The following is a 26177-nucleotide window of genomic DNA, read 5'->3' as shown; positions in this document are numbered from 1 at the left end:
TACATGCAACCATTTCTTTGTGTATTTCCCATGATTCTCTCTCTCTCTCTCTCTCTCTTTCTTCAATGAAAAGCTTCACATTGTTTCATTCAGTTGCAGACCTAGTAAATAATGTTTTTTGTGATCCATGAGTTCTACAATGTGATGTTTAATTCTAGATATAGACTAAAGAAATTGATGTTTTATTTAAAAGAGGAAAAAAAAACTACTTTGGGTCCAATCCATCTCAACTGATGTCTGTATTTCAATCCATCTCAAATACTATTGGGAAATCGTCTCGTTAGACTTCATGAAAGTGATCAAAGAGTTGTAAGATAAGAAATGCCTAGATTATAGCCTTAATAGCACTTTCGTGGCTTTGATCCCCAAGAGAGTCGGGGCGGATAAGGTAGGTGATTTCAGACCCATTAGCTTGGTGAGCTTAGTATACAAAATTATATCCAAAGTGCTAGCTTCGTGTTTGAAAGTAGTTCTCCCTAAGTTTATCAAAGACGAGCAAGAGGCCTTCATTAGGGGAAGACAAATTCTCGATTGAAGGATTAAGGATAAGAAAGAGGTATGATAGGGAAAATAGATCTGCAAAAGGCTTATGATCATGTAAGTTGGGACTTTTTAGAATACATGATGGGGAGAATGGGTTTTGGAGGAAAGTGGATCAGTTGATCATGAAATGTGTTATAATGGTGTCTTATTCGATTCTTGTTAATGGGAGTCTAGTTGGCTTTTTTAGGGGCTCGAGAGGATTGAGGCAAGGGGACCCACTTTCTCCATTCTTGTTCCTTATTGTAGCAGAATCCCTGGATATGTTGTTTAGGAGGGCAGTCAATCTAGGTAGCCTTTCGGGGTTTAGAGTGAATGATGGTCTATTGATTTCTCACTTACAATTTGCGGATGATACATTGATTTTCTTGGATCATTCGAGGGACCAGGTGAGGGTGTTGCGAGTTTTATTGAGTTGCTTTGAGGCTATTTCTGGGTTACATATCAACTTGCAGAAAAGTAAGCTTTTTGGGGTTGGAGACGTGAATGATATCCATTTGATGGCATGCAATTTTGGGCTGTCAGCATGATATCTTACCCACATCCTATTTAGACTTACCATTGGGAGCACCCTACAATAGTATCAAGATTTAGGAAGGGGTGATTGAGAGATTGGAGAAAAGGTTAAGCACATGGAAGGCCAATTATCTGTCTAAAGGAAGGAAAGTAACCTTGATAAAAAACACATTGACGAGTATCCCAATTTACTTTCTATCCTTGTTCACGCTTCCTAAGTCAGTCGAAAGCAGACTGGAAAGGCTTATGAGGAATTTTTTATGGAACGACAAGAATGGTAGGAAGAAATATCACCTGGTTAGATGGAAAGTTATTTGCTTACCCAAAAAGAATGGGGGGCTGGGGATTAGGGGCCTCAGACTAGCTAATAGAGCGCTTTTAGGGAAGTGGCTGTGGAGGTTCGGTGAGGAAAGGGGTAGCCTGTGGAGGAGGGTCATTATGGCCAAGTGTAGGGAAAAGAGGCTAGGTTGGTATAGTGGTGAGACAAAAGGCTCGTATGGGTGTAGTGTGTGGAAGGGGATTCTTAAAGGTAGTGAAGAGTTCGAAAAAGGGATTAGATTCAAAGTGGGGAAGGGGGACAAGATTAGATTTTGGGAGGATAGGTGGGGCGGCGCATCGTCTCTTGTAGCTCAATTTCTGTCCTTGTACGCCTGTTCTTTGAAAAAGAACCGCTCATCCAGCAGTGTTTGATTCGCAATGATTCTAGCTCTACTTGGGATTTGGGGTTCAGGAGAAACTTTAATGATTGGCATCTTTCCTAGATCTCTTGCATTCGGTTCATCTCAACGAAAGCGAATAGGATAGGTGGGAATGGACGAAGGTTAAGGACTTGAGATTCTCTGTCAGTTCTTTTTATAAGTGGCTCATCCCTTCCGCCGAGAGAACAATATTAGGGTCCATCATTTGGTCCAAGTCAGTTCTTTCAAAAATCTCCTTTTTTGTTTGGTTGGCTTCCTTTGGGAGGATTCTCACGTTGGATAATTTGATTGTTCGGGGATGGATCACACCCAATTGTTGCCCCCTTTGCTTGAGGGATGGGGAAGCTATAGACCATGTTTTAATTCATTGCTCATTTTCTCATAAAATTTGGTCAACTTTCCTTAGTCTATTCCGTACTCATTGGATCTTTCCTTGTAAGTTCTCCTCGTTGTTAGAAGAGTGGGCCAACAATGCTTTCTCATCCAGAAAAAGATTCCTTTGGGCTATTCTTCCCTCGGCTATTGCTTGGGGGGTGTGGAACGAGAGAAATAACAGGGTATTTAATAATAAGACGAGAAGCCCTCACGACAGATTCTTGGAGATCTTGGGACTTATTGTATCTTTGGTCAAAATAGAACATAGACTTTGCGGGGGTTACTTTTGATGACTTTCTTTTTAGATGAAACTCTTTATGTAATCATTGACACCTTTACTTTATTTTTTGTAGCTCTTTGAGAGGCCTCCTCGGCCTCCTTGTACTTTCTTCTCCCTTTTTTTAATATATTATACTTATCAAAAAAAAAAAAACTGATGTCTGTATTTCTTTTCTTAACCAGGTGAAGCTATCAGAAAAATTATCACATGTGCAATCTCTCTGTGTTCATGAGATGATAGTAAGAGCTTTCAAGCACATTCTGCAAGCAGTGATTTCAGCTGTTGTTAATACTGAGGATATGGCCGTGTCAATAGCTGCTGCATTGAACCTGATGCTTGGCGCTCCTGAAGATGATGGAGAAACCAATCACTCTTGCAATGTGCATGTTCTTGTGTGGAAATGGCTGCAAGTATTCATGATGAAGAGATATGAGTGGGAACTAAGCAGTCAAAACTACCAAGATGTGAGGAAATTTGCTGTTCTGCGGGGACTATGCCATAAGGTAATTGATTCTAGTAGGTCAACTTCAAAACCTTCAGGATCGGCTGTATTCTTTGTTGCATGTATAAGGTTACATTGAAATGTGCAGTGCTCTGGCACTCTGAAAGAAGAATGCTTCAGTCAGGATATGAGGAATGGGAAGAACCATAATCCCTGCCTGTGTTTTGTAGGTGTTGGTGTACGGGTGGGTGGGATGAAAGAAAATAAATGACTCATGGATTATCTTTTTTCAAAAAAAAAAAAAAAGTTGGGAGGGGGGCAACATGAGGACTTCTCAGGAGGTCATGAATCCTAGTACTACTCCCATGGATTATTGTATCCGTATGTCTATTTCATTCTTCTGGATCATAAGGTCCCCAAGACATGGATAGATCTGAATCATTTGATGGATATGTTCATGTAATTGGGTAATTTTGGGTTAGAAGATCTCTGTGTTGGGACCTAGCGAATGGTTGCTCCCAACCTCCCTAGTTGCTATGTGTCATTGGAAGTAAGAAGGACTGCTTTTTTCCATCCTTGCCCTGACTTGACTAAGCTTGTAAATGTAATAGTTTCCTTGTACAAACTTCTAATGAGAAGGGTAGATCTTCAACTTATGGTAAAATATAAATTATGTTTAGGGCTTGTAGAACATGGGTCCTGTAGTTAGCCTTTGAAATCTGATGCTTCACTTTTCCTCAGGTGGGTATTGAGCTTGCTCCCCGGGATTTTGATATGGATTCTCCAAACCCTTTCCGGAAAGTAGACATTGTTAGCCTAGTACCAGTGCATAAGGTAATGACAATTGCAATACTTATTTTTTTGAATAACAAACAAAATTTTTTATTCGCCTTTAAAATGACTGAATGGGTCTATAATTTATACTAAATTTCAATTTTGTTTTTCTTTGCAGCAAGTTGCTTGCTCATCTGCAGATGGGCGACAACTCTTAGAGTCATCAAAGACAGCTTTAGATAAAGGGAAGCTTGAAGATGCGGTCAGCTATGGAACAAAGGTATTGGGTTTGGTGATATTGCTGCCATTTTAGAAATCATCTTCGAACATTGATGATCTAGATATTTAATGGTGAAAACGGATTATTATTGCCAACCTCAAATAGCAGGGATGAGGCACTGTAAAGAATGCTGACCTGTTTTACACGTGGTGAGTGCAGGCTTTAGCAAAGCTGGTAGCTGTCTGTGGCCCTTACCATCGGATGACTGCGGGAGCCTACAGCCTCCTGGCTGTTGTTCTCTATCACACTGGGGACTTTAATCAGGTACATCTTAATTCTTGCTAACTGATGCATCTTCTATGAAATAGATCTATACAAAGTCTACCATATCACAAACTTCTATCAAATTACTTGCAGAAAGTACATCTAAGTATCTTGGCTTCCTCCTCTAACACAGTGCATAGCCCCCTTTAGGCATTTAAGTTTGCCTTCGTATTATGTAAATGGTCTGGATATGGATTAACTTCTAAAGGTAACACTATTCACAGGCCACAATTTATCAACAAAAGGCTTTGGATATCAATGAGAGAGAACTAGGACTTGATCATCCAGATACAATGAAGAGTTATGGGGATCTTGCAGTGTTCTATTACAGGCTTCAACACACAGAGTTGGCTCTGAAGTAAGTTCCGGTCCCTATACATATACTAATTTCTCAGTTTGCATAGGTCTTTATTTAGTTTGAGTTAGGCACTTGAGAATCTCTTTTCAAATATATTGTTTTCTTTGTTGTTTTTTTACATTGTTAAAAACCAAGTCTCCAGACTACTAATTTAGATGATAAATTTTAATATCCACTATAACTGAGATTGTAGTCCTAATGCCTATTTGTTTTTGTTGTTGATCAGGTATGTAAAGCGTGCATTGTATCTTTTACACCTCACCTGCGGCCCATCTCATCCAAATACCGCTGCTACATACATCAATGTAGCTATGATGGAGGAAGGCTTAGGAAATGTTCACATTGCCCTTAGATATCTCCACAAAGCTCTGAAGTGTAACCAAAGGTTACTTGGTCCAGATCATATTCAGGTTCCTTTCCATTTTAGCTAGCATTTCCAATTTTATTTTGGAGCACATACATGTAGTTTCTGTTAGAAGATGGAGTGATGGGAAAATGCCAAAGTATTATTGTTAACATAGTGTAGGAACTCTTATGTACATGCCATGGGATTTGGACCAAAGCCAGCTGATTTTACATGATCGCAAAGATCTTATGAAAATGAAATTTGTTGTACCTTTGCTCGCATTCTTTTTTGGGTGTCCAAAAAATGCTACTGAGCAGATAGAGTCATCCAACCAAGTGAATTGGACCAGGAGATCTTCCATGTAGGGCCCATCAATTCAAAGGTTGAGATTGAGGGGATGTACATTTTGGGCAGTGAAGAAGTCGTACTATTTACAAGTATCAATTATATAATCAAGTTAAATATCCCATCATTGTGAATTGTTTTGTACTATGAAAACCCAACCCTTGTGGTTGAGATACTAATTTTCAACAAAATTTATTAATTGAAACTCCATTTTATGTATTTTCACGTTCATTTGTAGTAATCACACAGTTCTCTGAAGACTTTTTGTTGTAAATTTTGAAGTCTTTTTGAAACTGAGATTTTATGTTATCTAGAGTTAAGTTGTTTCTGTTTACAATGGCCTCCAGACTGCTGCAAGTTACCATGCGATAGCAATTGCACTCTCGTTGATGGAAGCGTACCCATTAAGTGTTCAGCATGAGCAGACAACCTTGCAAATTCTCCGAGACAAACTTGGACCAGATGACCTGCGTACTCAGGTATCTCTTATGCTCTACTGATCCAACAGAACTTGATTAAGTCTAGGAATCCTTTCTTTGGGAGGCATTCTTCTCACCCGTAGCCTTCCATGTAACACGTGATCATTATTCTGGACTGTCCAATTAAAGTGCTAAAATTGAAGAGATTCCATGGCCTCAGACCATGAGGATCTGTTGATACTGGCACGGTTCAATGTTTTGGTCCATAGAAAAATCGAGACAGTAATCCGAAACATTCAAGTTTTAGCAGTCAATGTCTCATTCCAGTCTCGGTCGAAACCAGAATGTTTTGCTGAGACATTCCTAAACAGACGTAAGATTGAACCAGGGGTATTAGCCATTCCATAACACAGAATTATATGGACCATTATTGTAAATATTGTTTCTATGGTTAGAATCATCCCATTCCTATTATCATGATTTTTAACATGAGGCTTATCAAATTAATGGTTTGAACCAATAGGCTCTTGTGCCATGTGGTGGCACACAAGTGGGTGGGAGAGCTCAGTGTTATATACCTGGGTTTACTTTTTCCTGATCCATCAGTAGCTCTCAAATATCATTATCAAACTTTGCAGGATGCCGCTGCTTGGCTTGAGTACTTTGAGTCTAAGGCTTTTGAACAACAAGAAGCAGCTCGAAATGGGACCAAGAAGCCTGATGCATCCATCGCTAGCAAAGGCCACCTAAGGTATTTTCTATCAAGGTTTAAAATCTCATCTCAAGGAAATGTTTCGATTGAGAGAAAAACCAAGACAATCCTGACTAAAACATTCCTTGACATTACGCAACATTCAATGTTTTTTTTTTTTTTTTTGTATTATAAAGATTCATTAATAAGGAGCAAGGTCGGTCTAGGTGATCGACCAAGCGAAAACAAGTACAAAGGGACTATTCACATGCAATACAACAGACCCTCTCCCAACTTCCTACAAAATCCTCAAAGAAAACACCCATAAACTCTCTAAAGACTCTTGACCAAAATTAAACCATGCTATCTACTAGCCTTATTTCCATTGCCATTAAACTTTGTGCGGTGGATTTTCCATCAAGGTCATGTGAATGCATTTCAAGTAATATTCACGCATTCTTGTGTACTTTCTGATTATAAACACACTATGAGAGAGCAATACATGCTTCACAATTTTCTTGTAAGAAATACTCACGTCAAGACTAGACAATGAGATGAAGTGGCTTCTGCCTCTTTCAGTACATGTTTCATACAAGGGGTTTGCAACCCAAGATCCAGTTTGGTCTTCCAAGGGTGATCCTAATTGTCCAATCTAGGGATTTTTCCTAGGCTGTTGGCCATTACCATTTAAAAGAATGCAATTTACGTAGTGTGGGAGATATCCCAGGCAAGAAAGTTGAGTGATGGGTCCCTATCCATATGCACATGTACTCAGTCTGCTGAAAGCTAAGATGTGCAGACGCACTGACTGAAGCACGGTGATTTCCTTACAGTTTTTGTATATGAATTCTTAATGACTTATGATTATGATTATGACGTCAGAATTGACAGGTGTTCTTGTTTTACCATCTAAACTCCAAAGTTGACCAGAGAAAGATTGCAGGTGATGGAGTCATTAGTGCAGCCCAGAAAGATCAGATGGATCTCCAAAAGATTCAGCGACAGAAGTTTCGGATGAAGAGAAACAGGTTTCTGAACCTAGCAAGAATGAAGAAGACGACAGTGAAACCAGCAATCCACCAGTTCAGTCTATACAAACCATGGTAGAAGAAGTTCAAGAGAAGGAGAAGTCAATCATTGCCAATGAAATCTCAACAGAAACAAATGCCGAGGGAGAAGATGGTTGGCAACCTGTTCAAAGGCCAAGATCAGCTGGTTCTTATGGACAGCGGCTAAGGCAGAGGCGGGCAAGTATTGGAAAGGTCTATAGTTATCAGAAAAAAGATTGGTTACTGAACTGGATCAATCAAAAGTCAAGAATACCTATCAGAACAGTCGGTATTACTTGGTAAAGAAACGCACGGTAACTCCTGGAAGCCTGGAAGCTACACGGACTATCCCCACACGGGAGCTATCGGGAAAATAGAAAATAGTCAAGGCTGTAACATACAGGGTCAAGTCGGTGCCTTCGTCTAGCAATGCAGACATAGCGGATACCTCTAGAAATGGAGGTGAGGTATCAAATCCTTCACTTGAACCTCACCCTAGCTCTGCCCATAGTGAAGCTACATCAGCTCCACTTAACAATTCAATAGTTAGTCTTGGAAAATCACCTTCTTACAAAGAAGTTGCCTGGCCCCACCTGGTTCGATTGCTAAGATGCAGGTCAGGAAGACACAAAATGATACTACGGGTAATGAGGAGTCGGATATTGGAAAACATGGTGAGGAAGAGAAGGAAAATGTTGTATCCACGGCAATGGAGATAGAAAGCAATAAGGAAGAGAAGACGGATGAATGCATTCCAGATTCCGTATTGCATGTAAAAGACAATATTGAAGTTGTTGAGGGGAAAGAAGAAAGTCAGCCAAATGATGAAATGGAAGAGAACCCTTCAGAGATGGTGCCTGTGCAAGTGGAAAAGGTGTTGAATGGAAGCAACCAAACAGCTGGTATTGCAAATTCTACGGATGCTCCCGAAGAAGAGCACTGTGAAAAGGGTTTGACTAGCAGTGTAACTGATCCTGACAATAGTTCAAACGTTACTGTGCAAGGTGGAAAGGATCTGAAAGAGAAACCTTTGGATTCAAATTCAGGTGTGCGAGATATACCCAACAAGAAGTTATCGGCATCGGCAGCTCCATTCAACCCATCTCCAGCCATTGTACGTGGCCCACCACCCATGCCAATGAACATTAGTATCCCTCCGTGGCCAATGAACATGACTCTTCACCAGGGACCCACTGTCCTACCTACCATGAATCCTATGTGCTCATCTCCTCACCACCCATATCCATCACCACCTCGAACCCCGAATATGATCCACACTTTACCCTTTATGTACCCTCCTTATACTCAACCCCAAGCATTGCCCACTACCTCTTTTCCTTTAACTACTGGACCTTTTAGTCCCAATCAAATTGCTTGGCAATGCAATATGAACCCAAATGCCTCAGAGTTTGTTCCCTGCACCATATGGCCTGGCTGCCATCCAGTCGATATCTCTGTATTGCCACCTGTCAGTGAATCCATTGCTGATCCTATTTTGGAACCAAGCATGCCGTCCAGTATTTCGGAAGGGATCAGTGCTGTATCAACTCTTCCAGTAGAGGCTAAAGATGGGGGAGAAGTCAAGAAAGAAGTCGATAATCCAGTGGTAGAGGTGATGAAAGATACTGGGAGCACAGTTGGTGAAACCCTCTTGGAAAATAAGCAAGAAAATGGTGACACAAGGTCTTCTAGAGTTGAAACTGCTGGAAATGAACTAAATTATAGTAAAGGTCCAAAAGAAAATACAGAAAGCAGTCGTGAGAAGCATCTTTTTAGACGCATTCGAAAGGATGAGGCTGAGGGTAGCTTCAACATTTTGTTGAGGGGGAGAAGAAATAGAAAACAGACTCTGAGAATGCCAATAAGTTTGCTCAATAAGCCTTATGGGTCGCAGTCATTCAAGGTTATTTATAACAGAGTAGTCAGAGGGAGCGAAGTTTCAAAGCCCACCGATGACATCCCTTCAAGTGAAGATGGCACAGCCAATGTTCCATCGGAAGAATTTTTGGATGGTTCAGAGAAGTAGGAGATAATTTATTTATTTATTTATTGAGTAGAAGAGAGACCAGATTATATGGTTCTTCTGGCATTCATGATCATATGTTACCTTGTCATTTTGTGATTTGACCAAGCTTGCCAAAAGAATGAAGGTTAGTTACCGTATTTTCTTAAGTTCATCAATTCAAATCCTTTTTTCCTTCTGGGGACAATGTTTTACATGCTATTATGTATCTCATTTTAGTACTATTTGTGGTATCTTGAAAACTACGAAATTGGGTGTTATAACCATGTAATATCAACGTAGCTGGATGCATTTTATTAATTGGAGCTAATGCTGACATCAAATACCAATTACTTAGGTAGCTTTGCTGCAACCCGGTCTCTGCTCCACACATAGGTGCTATTGATGAAACAGCTAAAGCATTCTGTTTAAATCAGGTATCATTCATCACATTCCATTTTTTGCTTTTCGGGTTAAATGTAGACTCCCAAATATTTTTATTTGAAAACAAGTTCAAGATAAGCATGAAATGAAGATAGTGATTGGACCTTTAAGTGCAACAGAAGACCAACTATACTGTTCAAATGAACACTTCTATGGGAAGTGTCCCTAAAAGAGAAAAAAAAAAATCCTTTCTTATTGCGAGATAAGGATTAGTGTCTATCATATTTTTGACTTCTATCCATTCCAAGTGAAGTTTTATGTGGGATAAATATAATATTAAATACATATTTCTCTTACGTGTGGGTATATAATTCATGCATCATAAGATATTTCAACATAATCCATTACTATCCTTAATTCCTTATTATTATATAAAAATAGTTATTTTATTATGATCATTTTTATATAAAAAAGTCTGGGTGTTGATACCATAGACCCGGGTTCAAACCCCACTCTCACCCAAGTTATTGATCTCATTAAAAACAGGCTTCCCAGTGACAACACCAATATTTAGGATTTATATCCATAGCTCAATTGATTGACATATATTGCAACACAACTTTGATTTCAGCAGTTCAAGATTATTTCTTTACTGTTATAATGAGAGAAGGTGGATAGGAAGAGGTTCGACACCAAATTTTGGATCCCACAAATGTCCCCACCTTTACATTCAAACTTAATATGATCAGGTTCATTTTGGTTAAAAATCAAGAAAATTGCAGTGCATGACCCTAGAGAATCACGTTGGCTAGTTATCAAAATTACAAAAATATCTATTTTACTATTTAATATTCAAAATCTCTTCAATCAATGTTTTAATTACATATAGGCCCTTTTGATACATGTGCATTTGTATGTGCCACCTTCTAGTAAAATATAATGCCAAAGCCCAAACCCATTCACTCTTACCCTTCTCTAACTCTGACACAGTATCCATAGCAGTGCAACATTGCTTATCGGTTCCCTTGGTCTTGGAAGCATCAATTGGTCCATCCACCAAGGATATACTTGGTCTGGAATTGGATAGTAGAAACTTTCTTATATGCTAATTTCATTGTATAGATTTAGCACATTACCTTTCAACTATATACGAACTTTCCATATTATATAGGCTGATTAGCTTTTTTTTGCTCTGCAGGTTCATAGCTGTAATTTTTTTCAGGGAATGTTGGAGGTATCATAAGTTTAACAGTTTTTTGGATCCCATAGGATGGTAACTCTTGAAATCAATTTGAGTTAATTTTGTATGAATTTGTATTTGGATTTTTAACAGGATGTGTTATCTTTGTTATCCAAATAGACTAAATACATGTTCAATGTCGTTTTTTTATTGTAACACTCTTGCTGAAACAAATAATTTCAACTATTGAGATTTTCTGAATTTTGATTCATTTGTTCTTACAAAGATCAACATACCTATCCGGAGTGTGCTCATCAAGAAATATTGATACTAAAACTGTCATCATAATTACTATTATTATCATTTTTATGGGTTAAATTGGGGTTGAATTTGTGACCTCGAAATAGGGCCCTTTTATTTCCAGGCTTGACCCTAATTCTTGTACTAGTAATTGGGACAGTTGTAGCAATATTAGGTCATGTGAAATGTGTATTGTACCAGCGTCTTGAAGAGAAGATGAAATATCAAGCATGTTTAAACTAAATCAGCATCATTAATGAAAAAGAAAAAAAAATTATGTGCCCCTATTATTTCTATGGCACTGGTCTTGCAGGTGAGAAAGATTGGATCCCAAAGAGAGAACCCAAACCAGTATGGTTAGGTATTTCGGTTGTAACTTGTAACTTTTTTTTTTTATATTGCTTGAATAAGCAATGATGTTTATGAATCCTATAAAACAATGAAAATGATTAATTTGATTATGAATATTGTTGAGTTTAATCCCATATTGGACATTCATTGCCTTATTCATCTCCTTATAAGCTCCTGGGCCTTTTCACTCATTGCCAATTGATTTCAGTTGGACTCTCAAATTTATGGGCCTTTCTCTACTCCACGCTACCTAGTTCATATCTCCATGTGTCCGGCTCACATGTGCCAGGGCGTGTTGAGTTTAGTCTCACATTGGACACTTATTGCCTTGTCTCCCTCTTTGTGAGCTCTTGGGCTCCTTCACTCATTGCCATGTAGAGCACATTTTTACTTCTCTGCAGCACCAAAATATTTTGGTTTCTCGTTTTTACTTACAAATTTCACCAGGATTTGGGGTTGGCTAAATATTTTGGTTTCTCTTTTACTTGCAAATTTCTAATTATAAATTCAATAACAACAAAGTCTAGTCACCAGGATTTGGGGTTGGCTAAATAAATATTGTTTCTCGGTTCTACAGCTTTTAGTGAGTCTTTTTGTTATTAAAAGTGAGTTTATATCTGCATTTACCATCTCCATCCATGATCTTTCAGATGTTTCTCTTATAAATGGGTTAAAATAATTTGTAGGGGACACAAGTTCATAATTTCTTTATTAATGAAAATAATTGTAATAACCCATCATTAAACTGTTAATAACTATCTGCTTTAAGCCATGATTAACAGTGATGAGATTACCGCTTTGATAAGAGTCTCCTGTGTCATTAATTTTAACTGCTAGAACAAAGAATTTGTTCTAATAACGACCATAGTTGATTTCTGTTTTCTTTAAAACAACAAAAATAACAACAAATCAGAATCTGTACCATAGGTGTAAGGTTGAGACATAAAAAAGCTAAGGCTTACGCCTCAACCCAAAAAGCTTGCAAAAGGCATACGCCTTAGTGCTTAGTGCGAGCATATTCCTTTTGGTTGAGGCTTACGTCTCACATTTATTTTTTATTTTTTTATTTTTAAATAAATATTTTTCTCTTATTTAATTTCTTCTTTACTTGTTTTATTAGTTAAGCAAGATCTTATAAATTTTATCTTTGCTACCATTTAATTATTGTGTTGATTTCATTTATAAATAAGTTTTTGCTATTATTTAATTGTATATAAAAGAAGTTATTTAAAAAACATATTTAGTTATATTTTTACAATAAACATAATATAGTTATTTATTGTAAAAGCTTTCAACTACTGAATATAACCATCGGGGTTAGCTGAGGAGAGACTGGGCATGCTCCCTAAGTCCTGACTTCGAGTATTTATATACTCCTCCTAGGTCCTGACTTCGAGTATTTATATACTCCCCCGCAGCACTGTGACTACTTAAATGGTGTCACATGACAACGTGTCAGATGGGACATGATACTCAAAGATTAATTTTAATGAATAACGTTGTTCCATGGGTTAGAAAAAGCGCAATGGACCATGGTCAACCCCCTATACTCAGAGATACCTGTTCCAGCAACAAAAAATAAAAAATAAAAAATTGAATATAAAATAAATTAAATAAAAATAATAATATTTATATTATTATTTGTTGTAATGATTTAATACTTCGAATTATTTTGTGCATTTGATAATTGGGAATATGTGGTTGCTATCCTTATTTTACAATTGTTTAATATTAATTATTTTATAACTTGTTTTATTTATTTAAAAATATAATGCATGCGAGGCTTACGCTTTATGTCTTGTGGCATTGGCCAATCAAGCGCGCCTTACCTCACGCCTCACCATCTGGAAACATTGAGGAATAAAACCACTAGAACGGGCAACAAACATTGGTTGCAAAACGTAATGGTGTCTCACGACCCCAAAGAGATATGAACTTGATTTTCAGCAACACCAACACTTGTTATTTCATTTCATCATCATACACATAAACAGTAACACCTAGGATTTCTGAGTTGCACCTTTATTCTAAAAACCTTTACACGCATTACTGGACCATACTGAGCAACAGCAGAGATTATTACAGCCAAGATTCCCAGGTTTCATGGGTCTAGCTGATCGGTAAGGCTTCTGCTCAGACTACAGTACACCAGGGTTACACCCCCAGTTGAATTTCTTCCACACCATCATTGAGAGTTACCTATACCTATATCTTCATACTGCCTGAATAAGTTGCACTCTTTACTTCTTCGAAACTTCAGACTCTTCAGTCTTAGCAAACCTTCCCCGGACCCTTGGCTGGCTGTCTGCCAAAGCTTTCCTGCAAGCATACTGAAAAAGAAACCACTATTAAGTGTATTTCTGTAGAGCATAAGAAAGGGAAATATGCCTTAACTCGGCTTTGAGTACACTAGACCATAATTGTCATCTATTTTGCAAACTAAATCATTTTTTTTTTCTTTCTCGTGGCAGATTGGATTGTGGTGATTGAATATGAGACATTATTTCAACCCCAAAGAATCTACTCCCTTTTGGTGGTCAGATTTATTCTAAATTTCTAGTAGGAAACAAGTTATTGGAATTGTGGCGATTAATAAGAGAAATTTACCTTGATTGTACGGCCAAAATTCCTCTTTGACTTCTTTTTCCAGTACCTTGAAAGCTTTTGTCTGCGTTCTTCGTTGGTATGGTTAACAATGGTTAATGGTCGCTCAAAGGGAGAATGAATGAGGTTGCCATTTCTATTTACGTTGCCGAGTGTCTGTCAGGAAAACCCAAAATCAATGACCCACCCCCACATCCTGTGGAAATGGCCAGACACATCTAAACAAATCTTAGTATGTATACTGCTTCTGCAATGTTAATAAAATGCTTATAATTTGCATGGCTATTATAAGCCCATTGAAATTAGGTAGCATACACCAGAAGAATTCAGAAAAAATAAAGATGGTCTTTTTTCGACAATTAAAACGTTGTTTCCTTTAAATGAAGAGGGCTCCTAAAACAATACCAGAAAACAGAGGTCCCTTTTCCCTAACCAAAATAGGAAAAATGAGAAACATTTGCATGCCCATCAGATATACAACATGAACGGACCACCAAAAGCATAACACACATGGTGTGCATGGGAGGTGGCACCCACTGTCAATTAGGGCTTCAATGGATCGAATCAGACCCGAACTCTCATCCGTTCTGCTCTGATAACTTCGGGTCTGGATCAATGATTTAGATTCCGATAAGGTTCCAATTTGATATCTTACTGGATTGGATCTGGATTGACCATGTGCCGATCCAATAAAATATTACAAATTATATTATTTATTTGCTTAAATATATGAAGTTTATCCTTATCAGATAGGTACTAAATTGCCACGATCCATTTACAAGCCTACCATCAATGCATCATATTTAGAAGATCTCATAAAGAAAAAAATTCACCCAATTATACAATCCTTACATATGTAAGTACTGTTAATATCTTGATCAAACTTTTACGAAAGGATCACTATTTCCATTATTCCATAAGATCATAGACAGAGAAGAGATATGACAGTGCTTACACCAATGGCTATTCGGAATTTAAGAATTTTCTACAGTGACAACAGATGTTCAATGATTTCCTAGAGGACCAATCATCATTTATTGAAAAGAAAATAAGTTGGTGCACTAATAAATTCTGACCTTTATGTCTCCCTCACTGAATGCCCTCCGCATCCCATAAGCAGCTTCAAAGTCCACTCCCTGAAAATCCAGGAAGGTCGGTCTTGTTGTACCACCATGCATCCATTCCACAGAGGTCAAACAGCCACAACTAACACTTTTCTGGATTTGATCCTCCAAAATCAGCCCATCTTTCTTTGCAACTGGAACCTCCACCATAGAGACAGCAGAAACCTTAGGATTCGGGATCTCAACTTCTATGGCAGATTTTGCTAAGAGATCCTTCTTGCAATCATAAAAGACCTCGCTCAAGAGTTGCTCATTTTGAAACGATTCGATGTCTGCAACCTTCATTGTTTGTGGCGAGATAACATTTTCCCCATGAGAAATCATAGAAATGGCTGCTATCATGGGATCAAGGTCCATCAGTGGTTCTTCAATGATGGGTTCTGGAGCTTTGAATAGATCTCCTTCACCTCCCAGGTCATATTCAGATATGGTGGAGGTCTGAACCAGGTTGCTCTATCGAGAAAGAAAGCCAAAATGTCCAAATAAGGTATCAAGAAGGAGAATAAGATGTGTCACACATAATAGCAACACAACACATAAAATAGATTTGAAAACATTGGTAAACTTCAATCTGGTTGAAAACGTGACAAACAGCATAGTCCTATTTGGACATTCAGATCAATTCCCACATTACTACATGTAAGTTGTAAGGTTATTTCAATATAAGAGTGAGAAAAATGTTTTAGAATAAAAGAAATATATTAAGAAAAATATAAATAAAAGAAGCAAACATAGGAAGAGATTTTGGTTGTTCTCTTAGTAAGTTTATTTGTGTGAGAGAGATAAATAACCAACTAGACAATGTTTTAAAAATGGTGGGTACTTGTTACATAAGATAAATTACTTATAGTTCATGATCACTGAGAAATAATAAACAGAAATTTACAATCGTGCAAAAACATTTTAGCAGAGTTAGCTCAGTAACTTACCCGTTCAACATTTGAGCTTCAGTAATCATGGATTGAACACGAGAGTTCAACCCATAATTACCTAATTCACAGAGTGAGTCAGATTTACACAATTTACAAGTCATGGAACTACCCACTAAACTCAGAAAGAAACAGTCCAATCCAATTAATCAGCTTAATTTGTCTGAATACATCATATCATTGTGATTTTTGGTATAAGCCCCAAGAGATAAATGGGTGTTGGATGGAAGAACGCATGAGTTAATGCAGCATCATGAAAGCATCTTTGCTTTAACTAATAGATAAATATAAGGCATGAATCTTCAAATACTAAAGAAAAGAAAAGAAACCAGATTATTTGATCACTTTCTAAAACATCAGAAAATTCTTTTTTTTTTTTTTTGTTTGATAATTCTTCAAATATATAGCATTTAGCTCCTTTTCCAAAAAAAAAAAACAGAAATAAAATTGGGAAACTGCCACTTTAGAAGGGGTTATTTGGTAAAAATCGAATACTCAACTCAGGTGTATTTCTGTAATTTTTTTTAAATATCAGATGCAATCCACTAACATACGCCATTGAGCATGTTTGATTTCCCCATAAATTGAAACTCCTTTACAAAGATCCACTCTGGAAATAATCTAATTGCCAAAATGCCCCAATGGGAGAAGACCCCAACAGAAGACTTTTGCAACCAAACAACGGAAAGACTTTCTCTTCAGACAACATTTAGGCCCATAATGTAAGCTTGGAAAAAAAAATTCCACGAAAAGAGACTTCGTGTGGAAAATTTTTCTTTAAAACATAACAAAGTTCTTAATTTTAAGGTAAATTTTCCTAAGCTTCAATATAGGGCCTTAAGGTTTTCCTTTTCTATCCCCAAAATGTCGTCTCAGACTGAACAAATGATAAGAAAGAGAAAAAGTTTCACTTTGCTCTCTCCACTTTTTTCTTCTTTAATCTCGGTAAGGGGAAAAGCTAATCCTCAAGATCACATATACAACTCTGAAAGGAAACATATAAAATAAATAAATAAAAACTTCAATAACAGAGGGTATAAAAGGGGAAAATCTGAGGAAGAACAATTTCAAGATCCCGAGAGAAAAAGAGCTTGAATCAAACGAAATTTCCGTTTACAGATCAGAAAATTCGAAACCCGGCTACGAAATACAATAGGAAAACATGCACACAAAAAAAAAACTCTAATTCAAAATGGAGAAAACAAGGATGCAGAGTCGGATGAAGTAAAAAATACAGAAACCGTAACAATAATCTTCCGAAAACATCTGAGCTAGTAGAAAACACTAATTAAAAGTTCTAATCAATCTATATTAAAGAAATGTGGAACGAAGAAAGGAGAATTAAAGGAAATTACCCTAGAAGCATTAGTTTTCTGGATCCGTGAGAACTCCTCGAGATGATACATTTCTTGCGAGAAGTTCTGGAAGTATGGAAATTGAAGACCTGTCTCTGCATACATTTTTCTCCTTATCTCTCTCAGACCAGAGCTTAAAGTAGAGCTTTAATGGCGGATTCTCTCTCTATCTCTAAAATCTTCAGAGTACAGCACAGCAGACGAAGTAGCAGAGAAACAATGGAACTTTGATTGGGCAATTTGTTTTTCTTAAATAGTCAAAAGGAATTTATAGGGTAAAACTACGTTGGACATAAAGCATCCGATGTATAGCTGAAATGGGAAGAGAAACACTTTTCCATAAAATTTCTAAAAAGGACAAAAATAGCGACATATTTGCTTGTCTTCATGTCTTTTATTTTTTTTTTTGTCTTAAACGATGGTTTATTAACTTTATTGAACCCATTTTTGGAAATAATTCGGATTGTGACAAGTCCGGTTTGAACCGTTAAATTTTGTTTGAACCGCAAAAATTAATACTTCCCAAAGTGGTTCAAATCGATTCCATATTGTGGCATTACAGAATTAGGTTTCAAAAATTATTTTATTTTATTTTCCTGTTAAAATTGAATTAATATATGCTACTAGAATGTACATGTGATGTACATCAGTAAAAAAAATGAAAAAAAGTGAAACAATTTACAAGAAACTTCGATTGATCCGATAAATTTTTGTTGTTTGTCGTGGATTCAATGTAGTTAATTTATGAAGGAATTCAAGTTAATGAAATTACAACAATACTCATTGATGATGGAAGGGAGAGAATTGAATATAGAGTAAATTACACTTTGACTCTCTATCATTTTGATTATTATAGTTACCTCCCCCCTCTGCTATCTACTTGCTTTCAACCAAGCATTTAAAAAATGATTTTTTACTTTTAGAAAGATCATTTTGCCTTTTTTAAAATATTTTTCTTTTTCTTGATAAAAAAATATATCCCTGTGAAAATGGGTTCATACATAAGAATGCGAATGTTTAACCTCGAGGAATTGGCTCAATGGCAATTTCGGACCAATAAACGGTTAATGTCTGTAGGTCATGAGTTCGATACCTAGTATGAGCATTAATTCTTTAAAGGCCACCCGTGTAGGCACACCCTCACTTACCTTATGCATGTGATGTATGGGTGTTGCGCATGCCTCAGGACTAGTCATTGGACAAGACCATAGTCTATGGACTAGACAAAGCTTAAATATAAGCCTGGTCCATTGTCTACAGGGATACCCGATTATTAAAAAAAATTTGTGAATGTTCAAACAAAAGGCATTTTCAATTAGCATTTTAAAGTTAATTTTTGTAATAAAATCAATAAAATAAGAGTTTAATATTACTGAAAGGGGACGTAAGTACAATTATCAAAATATTAAGGGGTTAACATGAAATTATACCAAACTACAAGAGGTCAAAGTGTAATTTGCCCTTGAATATATATTCACTGGATTTGAATTTGGTGAAAGAAGAGAGCGAATAAGTATTTAATATATGAGTTGGGACAAACGTTAGGGAGCCAAGATGTTTGTCCTATATGGCTTAAAAGTTTTGGATTGAGCTGATTTTTTTTAAAATGATCTCTATTATGAGAAGATCATCCTCACAAAAAATCAGCCAAATCTAAAACTTTTAACCCCCATCAGAAATGATTTAGAAATTGTGGACCGTCGATTTTTTACTGAAATTTGTAAATCACTTTTGATGGACTTCTAAGTTTTAGATTAGGCTAATTTTTTGTGAGGATGATCTCATCACCATAGAGGTCGTCATCACAAAAAAAATCATCTTGATAACACAAATCTAGGAGATACTTTTCTTGATGATAAATCTCAATTGATAGATTTTGTCTTTAAACAGTTGGGATCTTATGTTTTTTTCATGAGTCGAATTGAAAGGGTCCAATTTTACAGTTGGAATTTTCTTGGATCCTGCGTTGGAGTCTTGAAACCATGGTTTTAAAACTCATTTTGTTGTTTTGTCACTGAGTCATTTCAGACGAGATATTTGGCTTATTTGAGTTGTATTGAGTGACTTAGATTTTTAAAAATGCCTTAAAATTATTTAAAAAAATCATGTCTTTGAGACGACCAATCAACTCATCTCATTAGTAGATGATACCAAGACAACTTAGACGAGATTGAAAATCATACTTTACTTTTCTTTTTTTAGCTAATTATATGTTTGTTAGAATTCTATAACGTGTGGTTCATTGACCTCACGATTTTTTGTTATATAATTGCATAAGGATTCTATATGTATAATGAATATCAATATAATTAGAATTGTTAATATTATTTAAAGTTAGGAAGAGACATTGATGGATATGAAACTTACTAAAAGAATAACTCTAAACTCTTAACCTTCATCTATAAAAGGGATCGGCGTCCCCATATTGAAATATACAAATAGAAAGAACTAAGTGTGGAAAATGCACCAAGTAGAAAGTTCTAATAAAGTGATATCCACCAATCACTAATACCCAGTCGATCAATATAGAAAAAAGGAAGAAAGTGTGTCTAGAAGGAAGGGATCAATTTGATTGGGGTTTTGAAAGTTTCGAGGAACACGTGGATAAAAAAGCACACCTCTAATGTTTGCATCAACAATTTTATAAGGACACAAGATAAGTACCATCAACTCGATTTATATTGAATAAATTGCATGTTTGAAATATGTGATAGATTAAATCTTATTGAGAAAAAGAAATGTATTAAATCTAACATATGGTATCAGAGCCCTAGGTATTAAATCTTCATATCTTGGCTATAAATGATTCATGAATGAAGGTTGCCATGACTTATTGTAAAATTCTCGTTCCAATTTTTTGATCTCGTCACATATATAACCATGATTGCTATGATTGAAATTCAATTTCAATAATTTTGTTCAAAGTCTAAATTATAGTTCTATAAAATGTCGATCCAATTAATTCTATAGCTTATGAATTTTCAGATTTTGCATATATATGATTCTGAATTTTGGTCTATAAAATTTCAGATTTTTATATATAGACATAATTGTCGATTTCAATTTATTAAATTTAGATTTCATATCTATATATATATATATATATATATATATATATATATATATACATAGTTGCAGATTTCGATTTATGTATTTCAAATTTCATATATACATAATTGTTAATTTCGATTTATGTAATTTCAGTTTTTATGTATACAAAAATTGCAGATTTTGGTTTATGTATTTTTTAGATTTCATATATATATATATATATATGATTCCAAATTTCGGTTTATGAATTTTCAGTTTTCATATATATATATGATTATAAATTTCTATTTATGTATTTTCAAATTTCATATATATATGATTCCAAATTTCGGTTTATGAATTTTCAATTTTCATATATATATATATGATTATAAATTTCTATTTATGTATTTTCAGATTTCATATATATGATTCTAAATTTCGGTTTATAAAATCACAAGATTTCGTTTATGTAATTGAATTCATATTTGGGTCACATTTATTTTAGTAATTGAATTCAGGTTTTGATTATTTGTATTATTTCGTTAATTGAATTTTGGTCTGGTAATTAAAAAAAATTGTTACAATTTTTTGGTCCATTGTACCTTAGTCTTGGTTTTGGATTTTAGTTTATTAAAACCTTATGCTATATCATGTTAATAGAACATTAAAGAGATCTAAGAATTACGTAAATATTATTGAATAATTTAGAGGAACATAAATTCTATTAATTTTATAGGCGTCAAAGTACTCTTAATTAGTAAAATTTATGAAATATCTAATTGTACTAAATTTAGTCATCAGGGTGATATTAAAGAACAATAACATTTATAATTGTAGACTCAATTAGATAAATAAAATTAACCCAAAGGAGAATTCCATTTAACTAATTGAATTCTGGGTAAAGTAATATAATTTACATGAATTTAATAGAATTAAAATTTGATACTCGAAGGTAATAAAACTGATTGAATAAATTAGTCATTACCCTAAAGTGAATGAACAATAAATATACCTAGTTTAACTTAAAGGATAAATTTAAGTGATATTGATAAGTTCATCATTATTCAATAAAACTCAAAGCATTTATTAGAGCATTATCATTATAAATTTCAGTTGTACTCTCATGTATCTACCATCTCAATTTTCATCGGATCAATTTTTTCGGAATGGTATGAGCATATCCAATTCACTCTTGAAGTTCAAGATTTTGACCTAGCGTTCATCTTTGCAAAATTTGCAGACCTAACTAAGAGTAATATAGTAAAATAAGAAAACTTATTCCTTACTTGGGAAAAATTGAATAGGTTTAGTTTGATGTTCACAAGGATGAAAATTGCTAACAACACCAAGATCTCCCTACCTCCGACTGACATCATGCAGGAGTATTTTGAAGAACATAGAAGAAAAGTTCAAGTTTACTGATAAATCGTTTGCAAGCACTCTGATGGCTAAGCTAACAATTATGAAGTACGATGAGACATGAGGAATACAAGATTGCAAAACTAAGAATATTAGGAATGAGTGTAGAGGATTCCTTCCTAGTACAAGTCATCTTCAAATCTCTCATAACTCAGTTTGGTCCCTTTAAAATCTACTATAATACTAATAAAGATAAATTGAGTGTGAATGAACTGACTAACATGTGCATTCAATAGGAGATGAGACTGGGGTAAGAAGGGAAACAGTCTACTTTCGTAATGACACAGGGAATAATATAAAAAAGAAGAAAATTAAGGAAATGAAAGAAGAACTTATCAAAGAAAGGTAAACTACCTGAGAATGCAAATCAAGCTGAAGGGAAGAACGACAATGGTGTCAAGTGCTACTTCTATAGCAAAGCAGTACACATAAAAAATGACTGGGTAAAATGCAAAAATTGGTTCGAAAAGAAATGTATGTATCTTTCTTTTGTATGTAATGAATTAAATTTGGCTGAAATACCTTCTAATACCTAGTGGATTAATTTTGGAACTACAACTCATATTACAAATTCGATGCATGGATTCTTTTCAAGTAGAAAATCAATGCAAAGTGAATGATCTATCTTCATGAGAAATCATCTCGAAACACAAGTGCTAGATGTATAAACCTATCACTTAATATTAGAGACTGGTCATCAGATGAACCTGGAGAGTACTTTTACATTCCTACAATATCTAAGAATTTAGTTTCATTATCTAGATTAAATAGTTTATGATATTTGATTTCTTTTGAATGTGGACCATTGAAGTTGTTTTTACATTTGATTTTAGTTGGATATGATATTTTAATTAATGGTTTATATAAAATTAATTTAAATTTTGATTATAGCCAGTCTTTAGTTTCCTTGTATTTGAATACTGGTTTGAAACATGACTTAATTAATGAAAATTTCTATCCCTTGGCATAAACATTTGTGACATATTTCCAAACTTAGGATAGAGAGATTAGTGAATGATAAAGTTTTGGATAATTTGGATTTCACGAATTTCTCGATATACGTGGATTGTATTACAGGAAAATAAATTAAACATACTAAGAAATGAGTCATAAGAAGTAAAAAAAATTTTGAGATCATACACATTGATATTTGTAGATATCTTCCTACTTCATATTTAAGTGGAGAAAGATATTTCACCACAATTATAGACGACCTCTCTATGTTTAATTATATCTATCTGATTAATAAAAAATCTCAATCTATGAATATCCTCTAGATATTTATAATTGAGGTAGAAAGATAGTTAGATAGAAAGGTTAAAATAGTTAGGTTAGATAGATGAGATGAATACTATAGTAAATTTAATTAAGCAGGTCAGAACCATGTCCCTTTTACTAAACTCTTTAAAAAGTTGGGTATTTGTGCACAATATACAATGTCTGTGACGTCTTAGCAAAATGGTATAGTTGAAAGGTGTAATCATACACTTTTTGACCTAGTTAGGAGTATGTTGAGTTATTCAACAGTTTTGAAATTTTTGTGAGGACAATCATTAAAGATCACAACGTACATCTTAAACAGAGATCCTAGTAAGATAATTTTTAAGACTCCATTCGAGTTGTGGACTAGTAGGAAACCTAGTTTAACACACTTACATGTTTAAGACTGTCTAGCGAAAACAAGAATCTACAACTCACAAAAAAAAAATTGGATCCCAAAACCATCTTTGGATATTTCATTGGTTATATAGAAAAGTCTAAAGAATACAAGTTTTATTGTCCTAACCATAGTACGAGAATAGATGAAATCGAAAACACCAAATTCTTAAAAATTTATGAGATTAGTGAGAGTGTGGAACCATGTAAAATAACTCTTGAAGAAATAAGAGTAAATATCTTACTATTTCTTAATCCTCATAAAACTGTTCATTCTCAAGATGTTCAACAACTTGAGGATAATTTACACTACTCCATCAAAACTCAATCATTGTAATTGAAGATTCACCATCAGTAGTTTTGAGAAAATCTCTTGGAGTAAGAAGGCCTGTCATTTTAGATGATTACGTGGTGTATTTACATGAATCTGACTTTGATATTGGGATAAATAAAGACTTGATTATATTTTTACAAACAATTCTTTAAGATCGAGTGTGATACGAAAGGAAATGTCGAACGATTTAAAATCAGACTTGTGGTCAAAGGTTTTACTTAGAAAGAAGACATCAATTATACTGGACTTTCTCTTCAATTTCAAAGAAATACTCACTTAGAATCATTATGGTATTGGTGACCCATTATTTAGAGTTACACTATATAAATGTTAAAATGATTTTCTTAAATGGGAGTTTGGAAGAAAAAATTTACATAAAATAGCCAGAATGGTTCACAAAAAGGGAGAAAAATAGTCTATAGATTTAAAAAATCAGTTTACAGACTTAAACAAGTTTTAAAGCAGTGATATATAAAGTTTAACGATACTATTACCTCCTTCGAATTTAAGGAAATTAATGTTGATCAGTGTATATATCTAAATATTAATGGGAACAAATTTTTTATATTGATTTTGTATATGAATGATATTATGTTAGTTAGTAGTGATATTAGTTTGTTGTTTGAAACCAAAAATTATCTCACTAAATTTTTTTAAATGATTGATATGGGTAAGGCAACATATGTCACTGGCATAGAAATCTTTAGGACTTGATTCCAAGGATTATTATGATTGTCTTAGAAAGATTATATCAATAAAGTCTTAAAGATATATAACATGGAATCTTGTTCTATTGGTGACGCGCCTATCAAAAAAGGAAACAAGTTCAACTTGATGCAATGTCTACAAAATGATTTAGAAAGGGATCAGATGAAGGATATTTCATATGATTCAGTTATTGAGAGTTTTATTTACTCTCAGTCATGTATCAGATCGGATATCAATTTTGCAGTCGGAATATTAGAAGATATTAAAGTAACTCGGGAATAAATCATTAGAAAACTGCAAAGAAGGTTATGAGGTATCTACAAGAAACTAAAGACTATTTACTCACTTATAGAAGATCAGATCATCTAGAAGTGATCAAATACTCAGATTCAAATTTTTCTAGATACTTTAGTAATATAATTCTACCTTGAGTTTTGTATCTCTATTAGTAAGAGGACCTATTTCGTGAAAGAGCGTAAAATAAAACATTATTGCTTCATCCACTATGGAGGTTGAATTTGTAGCATGCTTTGAAGTCACGAGTCATGCTCTATGATTACAGAATTTTATCTCAGAACTTGGGATTGTCGACTCTATAACTAGACTATTGTATATATATTGTGACAATAATGCAGCTGTATTCTTCTCTAAGAATGAAAAGTACTTGAACAGTATGAAACACATTAAAGTCAAGTATTTGGTGACTAGAGAAAGAGTTAAAAAATAGTTAGTATTTTTAAAAAATATTAACACTATTCAAATGATAACTGATCCATTGATAAAAGGATTATCGTCAAAAGCTTACAGAGAACATATTATCAGGATGAGTCTTTTGGAAAAATCTTTTATGTATTTTGAATTAAATACTCTAAAATAATTATGTAATTGATATTAACATTAGTACTAAATAAAGTTTATTTTTGTTTATTTTTTATTTCTAATTATATTATGCATATTTTTTTTATATTTAAAATATTTTGACAAGACAAATGAAATTGACACAATTAAAGACTATATCAGAAAGGGTATTGACGGCGTGGTACATGAAATGAAGGATGATATAAATAATACAACCATCATGACTCACATTGATATCTAATCGAAATTTGACATTAAAAAAATCTAATTGTATATTGAAAATATTGATGATTTTAAAATTCGTGATCATGTATCAAGTTGAGTATTTTTAAAAAATATTTTGAAATTCACTATTAACATAATCGGTCTAATGGACAAAGTAGGAGAGTGTTAAAATTTTATAACGTGCAGTCTATTGACCTTATGGTTTTTTGTTATTTAATTGCACAAAGATTCTATATGTATAGTGGATATCAATATTAAAGATTCTCAATATAATTAAAATTGTTAATATTCTTTAAAGTTACTAAGAGACCTTAATATATAGGAAACTTACTAAAAGA

At 34.5% G+C, this 26177-nt stretch overlaps 2 protein-coding genes across 3 annotated transcripts in view; one reads left to right on the top strand and one right to left on the bottom strand.

Annotated features, from left to right (window-relative positions):
- The window catches only part of LOC147390943 (Tetratricopeptide repeat (TPR)-like superfamily protein), a 28121-nt gene extending 16909 nt beyond the window's left edge, over positions 1-11212 (top strand). Inside the window, 13 exon segments of the mRNA XM_086458212.1 lie at positions 2592-2912; positions 3593-3685; positions 3804-3905; positions 4065-4169; positions 4394-4527; positions 4754-4937; positions 5566-5697; positions 6276-6496; positions 7302-7602; positions 7605-7956; positions 7959-9527; positions 9738-9816; positions 10962-11212. Coding sequence (XP_086314338.1) covers positions 2592-2912; positions 3593-3685; positions 3804-3905; positions 4065-4169; positions 4394-4527; positions 4754-4937; positions 5566-5697; positions 6276-6496; positions 7302-7602; positions 7605-7956; positions 7959-9403 — 3390 coding nt within the window. The 3' untranslated portion in view covers positions 9404-9527; positions 9738-9816; positions 10962-11212.
- Positions 11213-13534: 2322 nt separating this feature from the next.
- Positions 13535-17843, bottom strand: LOC147390942 (zinc finger protein CONSTANS-LIKE 1-like). Of its 2 annotated transcripts, XM_086459897.1 has the most exons (4): positions 17607-17834; positions 15275-15775; positions 14202-14354; positions 13535-13924 (listed from the first exon to the last, which is right to left on the bottom strand). In XM_086459897.1, the coding sequence occupies exons 1-4, from the start codon at positions 17709-17711 to the stop codon at positions 13835-13837; spliced, it is 849 nt and encodes a 282-aa protein (XP_086316023.1). In that variant the 5' UTR covers positions 17712-17834; the 3' UTR covers positions 13535-13834. The 2 variants fall into 2 exon arrangements, with proteins under 2 accessions (XP_086316023.1, XP_086316024.1); XM_086459898.1 differs by lacking the exon at positions 13535-13924 and having other exon boundaries at positions 14266-14416; positions 17607-17843.
- Between the last annotated feature and the right edge of the window lie 8334 nt (positions 17844-26177).

The sequence above is a fragment of the Akebia trifoliata genome, chromosome 11 (assembly GCF_017979445.1).
Source record: "Akebia trifoliata isolate Shusen 1 chromosome 11, ASM1797944v1, whole genome shotgun sequence".
NCBI classification, from domain to species: domain Eukaryota; kingdom Viridiplantae; phylum Streptophyta; class Magnoliopsida; order Ranunculales; family Lardizabalaceae; genus Akebia; species Akebia trifoliata.
Note: the sequence above shows the minus strand (reverse complement) of the source record. Positions and strands in the feature narration are given on the sequence as shown.

Coding starts and splice junctions, on each gene's coding strand:
- LOC147390942 (XM_086459897.1), bottom strand. CDS start 17,711: ATGTATGCAGAGACAGGTCTTCAATTTCCATACTTCCAGAACTTCTCG. Junction 15,776..17,606: donor AGAAAACTAATGCTTCTAGG/GTAATTTCCTTT, acceptor CTTTCTCGATAG/AGCAACCTGGTTCAGACCTC. Junction 13,925..14,201: donor ATTTTGGCCGTACAATCAAG/GTAAATTTCTCT, acceptor TTTCTTTTTCAG/TATGCTTGCAGGAAAGCTTT.